This window comes from Aegilops tauschii, chromosome 1 (assembly GCF_002575655.3).
Source record: "Aegilops tauschii subsp. strangulata cultivar AL8/78 chromosome 1, Aet v6.0, whole genome shotgun sequence".
NCBI classification, from domain to species: domain Eukaryota; kingdom Viridiplantae; phylum Streptophyta; class Magnoliopsida; order Poales; family Poaceae; genus Aegilops; species Aegilops tauschii.
In genome coordinates, this window is record NC_053035.3 from 5,186,604 (window position 1) to 5,195,190 (window position 8,587).

General features: G+C 40.2%; 1 protein-coding gene across 1 annotated transcript; it reads left to right on the forward strand.

Moving 5' to 3' along the window:
* The first annotated feature begins 633 nt into the window (after positions 1-633).
* On the forward strand, positions 634-2,007 carry LOC141026548 (uncharacterized). Its single transcript, XM_073503311.1, has one exon. The coding sequence runs from the start codon at positions 835-837 to the stop codon at positions 1,900-1,902; it is 1,068 nt and encodes a 355-aa protein (XP_073359412.1). The 5' UTR covers positions 634-834; the 3' UTR covers positions 1,903-2,007.
* The last annotated feature ends 6,580 nt before the right edge of the window (positions 2,008-8,587 follow it).

An 8,587-nucleotide genomic window follows, 5' to 3' on the forward strand; every position in this document is an offset into this window, starting at 1 on the left:
AGCCTATTCTCTATTTTGGACCAGTATTTTCCTTTTAGTATATAATAGCTTGCCCAACAGTAATGTGTTTACCCACCATATGTTCTATGATCAAGAGAGAATCCTCCAGTGAAAACTATGCCCCCCCCCCCCGGTCTACTTTTATCATATATAAAAGCACAAAAATACATTGCTGCAATTTATTTATTTTTATTTTATTTAGTATTTTATTTTATCTATGTATCACTGTTAGAACTAATCCTTGCAAATAATCGCTAAGAGGATTGACAACCCTCTTATTTGCGTTGGGTGCAAGTGTTTGCTTTTGTGTGTGCAGGTGCTGCTAACGAGGTTTTGTGTGGTTCTCCTACTGGATTGATAACCTTGGTTCTTAGCTGATGGAAATACTTATCTCTACTATACTACATCATCCTCTCCTCTTCGGGGAATTAACAACACAGTCTACAATTAGAGCTCTCCATTGAAATGTTAAATTGTAATTACTCCTTACTCCTGAATTAATAGTACTTCAATTTGAGCCAATTTTCAGACATGTTAATTATGTTATGTTCATAATACTACACTTCATAAATAAGTAGATAGACCATAACATTGAGATTGTAGTTAGCGATGGAAATCGAAATATGGCATGAATATAACAATTGCCAGCAATGTGCTTCAGAAAAGAACTTATTTGTCTTTTATTCCCATGTTTGAACTAGTACAGGTCTGGGTTACACATGATGGTGCACATCATTTTATTTATACCCGTTACATTATGCTCCATTGACTAACAACGATGATTCACCTGTCTAGTATTACATCTCTTCATTTCATCGGCCACTGATACTTATAATGTCGCTCCCAGATAGTTGTTGTTGTGGTATTGTTGGTATGGGGAAGCTTCTTGCGATTGTTGTTGGGGTGGGTATGGTATGGGAAATTGTTGTTTTGGGAATTGTTGTTGTGGTTGCTGGGGGAATTGTTGTTGCGGGAATTGTTGTTGTTGGGGGAACTGTTGTTGTTGGGGGAATTGTTGTTGTTGGGGGAACTGTTGTTGTTGTGGGAATTGTTGTTGTTGGGGAAATTGTTGTTGCGGGAATTGCTGTTGGGGGAATTGTTGTTGTTGGGGGAATTGTTGTTGTTGCTCGGAGATTTGTTGTTGTTGGGGGAATTGTTGTTGCGGTAACTGGTGTTGTTGGGGAAATTGTTGTTGTTGGGGGAATTGCTGTTGGGGGAATTGTTGTTGTTGGGGGTATTTTTGTTGGGGGATTTGTTGTTGTTGGGGAAATTGTTGTTGTTGTTGGGGAAGTTGTTGTGGTTGTTGCTGGGGGATTTGTTGTTGTTGTGGGAATTGCTGTTGAGGGAATTGCTGTTGGGGGAATTGTTGTTGCGGGAATTGCTGTTGTTGGGGGAATTCTTGCTGGGGGATTTGTTGTTGTTGGAGTAATTGTTGTTGGGGGATTTGTTGTGGTTTGGGGGATTGTTGTTGTGAGAATTGCTGTTCGGGGAATTGTTGTTGCGGGAATTGCTGTTGGGGGAATTGCTGTTGTTGGGGGAATTGCTGTTGTTGGGGAAATTGTTGTGGTTGCTGGGGGATTTGTTGTTGTTGGGGGAATTGCTGTTGTTGGGGGAATTGTTGTGGTTGCTGGGGGATTTGTTGTTGTTGGGGGAATTGTTGTTGGGGGATTTGTTGTTGTTGGGGGAATTGTTGTTGGGGGATTTGTTGTGGTTGGGGGAATTGTTGTTGCGGGATTTGCTGTTGTGGGATTTGCTGTTGCGGGAATTGCTGTTGGGGGAATTGTTGCGGTTGCTGGGGGATTTGTTGTCGTTGGGGGAATTGTTGTTGGAGGATTTGTTGTGGTTGAGGGAATTGCTGTTGGGGGAATTGTTCTTGTGGTGTTTGCAACTCCTTGCCTCTAGGGCTTAGTTGCCTAGTGGCACTGGCGATGCTCATCACCATAGCAAGGAGGACAAATATGATGAAGGTCTTCATGTTTGATTTGTGTTTACTATTGCTCACTTGGCTTTGGTGTTTTTGCTCTAGGTGCTTGAAGGTTAGATGATGGAAGAGACCCACATGGTGTAGTCGTATTTATAGCAGGCATGACATATTTTGTTTTCATCTTCCCACTCTTTTCTTGAAAAAGTGCACTTAAGATTATCGACCTAATAATTTGGTATGTTGTGTTCTTGCAAATATCATCTGGCTGTATCGAATGCTTGATCACGACTAATGACTCATCGTATTCACTTTACACTTCAAACATTGATCTAGATTTTGTCCGTCTTTCGATTTAGTTTGTGATGTTCTACATGTTGTTAGGTGTATCCAGATTGGCATAACTTAAGGGAACTAAGTTTGTAATCTTCACACTTGCTTCTTGAAAAAGTGCTCTTAAGCTTATCATTTACAATAATTTGGTATGTTGTGTATTATGGTACTACTTACTATCGTGATTTTGGATTGTTCGTCATAGTTGATTGTTCTTGCACATATCATCTAGGTGTATGGAATGCTTGATAACGACAAATGACTCATCGTATTCACTTTACACTTCAAACATTGATCTAGATTTTGTCCCTTGTTCTGATTTAGTTTGTCATGTTCTACATATTGTTAGGCGTATCCAGATTGGCATACTTAAGGGAACAAACTTTGTAATCTTGTGTGAGTCATTGAGATAGATCACACTATTAATGTGAAGATTGTTCTAGACACCGTTTTCTCTGAACTAACTCGATATTTTGTGCACAATATATTTATAAGATGGATAAGCATTCATGAATCATCATATTACCTTTTCATATGGAGGAGTTGTATTATCATATGAGTTATTAATACAAAACAAATTGTTAGGGCTTTGCACGGCTTGATCGATTCACTCCACGTAGACATGAACATTTCTTTTGGATTTCTGTTGTTAGTTGATCTCAGTTTGTCTATATTGTTTCAAATTGTTCAGATAGTCTCCATGTTTCTTTTATTGAATTTACTAGCGCCAGTATAGAAAGCTATTAGTACTATGATTGTTGATACTGATACGGAACAAAAAGGGAAGACTGAGCGACATACAGTTGATTTTTTCTCGTAATTATATAAGTGTATATTTTCTATTTTCTTTTAAGCAAGGAACCTACAGAAAAGAAATGAAATTTGTTCTCCTTCTACCCGATACGTGAATAAATGAATTTAGGACTTAGCATGCCTAACTGAATGGGAACCTGCCGCCATCATGCAGCAAACACAAGCCATACTGCCGATACACTTGGCTCATGCAACATGCATCCAGGAACAAAATAAGAGCCTATCGGTATATTTATATTTTTTTCCTTCTCTTATCCTTGGCGATATTATTCGTACATATATATGGTTGCAGCAAATCAATTGACTTGTCAATGTCATGGACCAGCTACCATACCGCTGTTTTTGTGTGTGTGGCCTTTATGTGTTGCGTATCCTCTACACATGTTTTTTTTCATTCTTTTGCCCTCTACCACTTGTTTTCAGATTGATGGAAAGCGAAGTTTCTGACAAGGCCACAAAACACGACTACATCCTCCTCCATGTAGCTTCTCGGAGGCTAATTATAATTGAAACTCCTATTAATCACACTTGATGTCATGCTAGATTCATGAAGAATTTGCTGGATCAATTGATCAGGATTTGACCCTTGGATTTTTAATCATGTACGTAGTAATTTTTGTTGTACATGGATAAGTCAAGGTATAGTCGATCCACCATCATTACTGTGAATCAGTATTACGGATTCAGAACAGGTCTTTGTCAGCGAAGGAAGTAGGAGTAGCCATACAGGAAAAAGCCAGAGAGACCTCACTCTCACACACTCACTCTCCACCTGCCTGCCTGGTTGTTAACAGTTCTTCTCCTTCTCCTTGCTGTTAATGCTCTGTTGAAATACCTAACTAGCTAGCTAGCTAGCAAATCATAGTTGTCCTTCTCTAAAACACTGTAGAAAGTCCTATGCATGTAGTTAATTAAGCAAGTGAAATTTTAAAAGAAAAACTATTCTGAAGTTGTTGACCTGTTTGCTGTTGCTGTTGTTTTCTTTATTCTCGAAATAGGATTTTGCCCTGCTTTATAAACAAAGCAACATCCAAAGCTGTACATGGTCAAACGATACAATATGGTTTGGTAGCCCTTACAAAGTCGATCCTGAGATATCCGGCACATGCAAAACGCATGCTTCTATGCTACCAGCAACAAGTACCAGAAGAACAAAACATGCTCACGCTACGACCTAGCACACCTAAGCTCCACGACAACGCCCCCAAGAGGGAGAACTCCGCAGAGCGTCGCCCCTCACTAGTAGAAAACAGGGCTTTGGTTGGGGCCTGGCCAGCCCATTAGTCCCGGTTCAGTCACGAACCGGGACCCATGGGGGTCATACGTCCCGGTTCGTGCGCCCAGGGGGCCGGCCGGTCCTCGGGAGGCATTTGTCCCGGTTCGTGTGTACCCATTTGTCCCGGTTCTAGGCACGAATGGGACCAATGGTCCTCGTTCCTAGCCCACAGCCATTGGTCCCGGTTCGTGCCTAGAACCAGGACAGAAGGGTGGCCTTTAGTCCCGGCTCCAGCCACAAACCGGGACCGATGAGGTGGCTATATATACCCCCTCCAATGCTAACACGCAACCATGCCTTTCAAAATAACAATGCTAAAGAAAATTATCCCTAGCCCATTATGCTCAACCATTGATCCATTTATGAAACACAGTCGAATGTCAATCATACTCCATGCGCACACATGATCACATGACCCCCTAGTTGGTTTTTTAATGAGAAGGATGAGACTCAACATAAAAATAAATAGAACGACCTTCGCAGAGGGAAGCATTGATTTACAGTGGTGCCAGACCTCAAGTTTTAAAAAGAGATAAAAAATTATTTTGGGAGGCCTGCTTTTCTCGTCAACGACAACGACTCAAGGCTTTCGATACCATCCAAGTTATATACATCAAAGGCGGCTCCCAAACTGAAAAGAAATTGTTTGCTCCCTGTCATCGTTCCATGGTTTTGAGACTTTTGTCCCTTTTTTCCATTCACATCCGAAGGAGTTAGTTTTTCCACCTTTCCTTTCACAATCCATGTCTAGCCGTATTCACGGGTGCCCTCCATAACAACACATTCCAGGAAATTCAATTTATTTTTGGGACTGGGCATCCCTTTTATTACCGCCACACTCTCGTGCAATGACAAGTGAATAAACACTCATCATGAAAATGACATATACAACACGAAATTCATCGTCCACCCCTTATCACTTCATGAGCAACACAGGCACACAAAAGAGAAGTTTATTTTGAAAATTATTAGAGATGGCACATGCAAATTTACTTGGGACGGCAATGAAATACCGTATATATGTAGGTATGATGGACACAATTGGCAAAACAAGTTTAAGGTAAAGGATGCACAAGCAGTATTCCCGCTTAGTACGAATGGAGGCTAGCAAAATGGTTGAGAAGCGACCAACTAAGAAACTGTAATGATGCACATGCATACATAAAACATAACGAACACCGAATAATGCACCACAAGTAGGATGTAACTTCATTGCATAACTATTGACTTTACGTGCTTGCATAGGGAATCATAAACCTTAACATCAATATTCATACTAGAGTATAATTATTCATGAACATAACTCACGTATTATCATCTACATATCTCAAAATTGTTGCAAAGAATCAAGTTATTCATGTCCCATAAATTTTTTATACTAGTTATCATTATCCTTCTTGAATATTCATCATATGGAGACCAAGCTTATAGCTTGTACATTTTACCATAACTAATTTCGAACTCTCAAAAAGATATAAGTGAAGCATGAGACTAATATTTTTATAAAATTTCTAGCATTCTCAAAAAGATATAAGTGAAGCATGAGAACAAGTTTCTTCAAAACAAAAGCACCACCGTGTTAAAAAAGATATAAATGAAGCACTAGAGCAACCACCTAGCTCAACAAATTTAAGTGAAGCACAAAGGGCAATTCAAGTAAATCATGATGACGTGAAGCTATCTCAAGCAAATGCGTTCAGAGGTGATGATTGTGATAAACTAAAAATAAACAAAGCAAAGACTCATATCATACAAGACGCTCCAAGAAAAACTCATATCATGTGATGAGTAAAAATGTTGCCTCAAGTGCGTTACTGATAGTCATTAGAATTAAGAGGGGATGCCTTCCGGGGCATCCCCAAGTTTCGACGCTGGAGTCTCCTTGGATATTACCTTGGGTGCCTTCTTAGTGCATCCGTTGCATGGGAATCCCTACTCCTTGCATTGACATCAATTTTTGGGCATCTCTATAGCCCGTTTGTTAGCCGCATTGATGTGAGACTATCTTCTTATTTTGGATTTCCCCTTATTGATCTCTATCATCATGTTCTATTCCATCCATAGTGTTATGTCCTTGGCTTGCCGTCATGTATTGCGTGGGGGTTGAAGCTGAAGCACGTTAAGAAGTATGAACCAATTGCCTGGATTGTCATTGGGGTAGTGCATCATAAATACTTTGTGTTAAGAAGATGGAGCATGATAGGATTATATGATTTTGTAGGGATAACTTGGGTTAGCATCGTTATTTTGAAAGGCATGATTGTTTGTTAGTATGCCTGAGTATTGATGTCTTTATATCAAATTATAGACTATTGCTTTGAATCATTCGGATCTTATTATTCATACCGTAAGAGAGATTACATGATGAAACATGTTAGGTAGCATTCCACATCAAAAATTTTGTTTTTATCATTTACCTACTCGAGGACGAGCAAGAAATAAGCTTGGGGATGCTTGATACGCCTCCTATCTGTAATGTTTTATTGTTTCGTGCCATTATATTATCATTCTTGGATGTTTTATATGCAACTTTTTGCTATTTTTGTATCATTTTTTGGGACTAACCTATTAACGTAGTGCCTAGTGCCAGTTGTTATTTTTTTGCTTGTTTTTATCATTTTATAATATCATTATAAAAAAGGTACAAACACAGAAAAACATTGGATTAAGTTTTCTGGACCAAAAGAGACCCTGGAAGCTTCGGGGAAGACCCGAGGAGTCTCGAGGGAGTGATAAGCTAGGGAGGGAGCGCCCCAGGTGGGTGGCCGCGTGATGACCCACAAGTATAGGGGATCAATCATAGTCCTTTCGATAAGTAAGAGTGTCGAACCCAACGAGAAGCAAAAGGAAATGACTTGCGGTTTTCAATAACGATATTTTTGCAAACACTGAAACAAGCGGTAGCGAGTAGTCTGATAGCAAGATAATTGGTAACGAGTAGCAAGTGACAAATGTAAATAAAGTGCAGCAAGATATCCCAATCCTTTTTAGTGCAAAGGACAGGCCAGAACTAGTACTTATAATGAGAAAAGCGTTCTTGAGGACACACGGGAATTTCATCTAGTCACTTTCATCATGTTCATTCGATTCGCTTTCGCTACTTTGATGATTTGATATGTGGGTGGACCGGTGCTTGGGTGCTGTTCTTACTTGAACAAGCCTCCCACTTATGATTACCCCCTCTCGCAAGCATCCGCTGACGGTGTCCTGGACTAGGGGGTACTCACCACGTTGTCTCCCGACCAGTGGGTCGGACCGAGGACCTCACTAATGGGCCAGTTCGGACAACCGATGACATATACAGGAAAGATTCCACAAGACTTGGTGACCAAGACAAGGACTCCTCTCCACCAACATAGCTAACTAGGTGTCTTGTTATCCTAGGCCTCTGGTACATTATATAAGCCGAGGCCAGGCTAGTCGATAGATTATTATCATCATTATGACATTACTGATCATACCCCTAGGGTTTAGACCAGAACATATGATCTCGAGGTAGATCAACTCTGTACCTTGATACTTCATCAATACAAACAAGAGCAGGACATAGGGTTTTACCTCCATCAAGAGGGCCCGAACCTGGGTAAAACACCGTGTTCATCGTCACTGTTACCTATTGATCCTAGACCCACAGCTTGGGACCCCCTACCCGAGATCTGTCGGTTTTGACACCGACATCCGCAACTAAGAAAAAAGAATTAAGACAAAGTCTAACCATAGCATTAAACTAGTGGATCCAAATCAGCCCCTTACGGAATAGTGCATAAACTGGGGTTTAAGCTTCTGTCACTCTAGCAACCCATCATCTAATTACTACTCCACAATGAGTTCCCTTAGGCCCATCAATGGTGAAGTGTCATGTAGTCGACGTTCATATGACACCACTAAGAGAATCACAACATACATATCATCAAAATATTGAACGAATACCGGAATCACATGATTACTAATGACAAGACTTCTCCCATGTCCTCAAGAATAAAAGTAACTACTCACACATCATCATCATGTTCATGATCAGAGAGAATATAATTTGGATGCACGATCAGAACATTTGGTAATTCACCAAACAAATCCACTAGCATCAACTACGATAAGTAATCAACACTACTAGTCAAACACAAGTACCAATCTAATGTTTTGACACAGAGATCGAATACAAGATATGAACTAGGGATAGAGATGAGATGGTGTTGTGGTTTATGATGATGAAGATTGGTCCTCCCACGATGAGAGGGTTGTTA

Excerpts from the sequence above, each read along its gene's own strand:
- LOC141026548 (XM_073503311.1), top strand. The coding sequence starts at position 835 with ATGTCGCTCCCAGATAGTTGTTGTTGTGGTATTGTTGGTATGGGGAAG.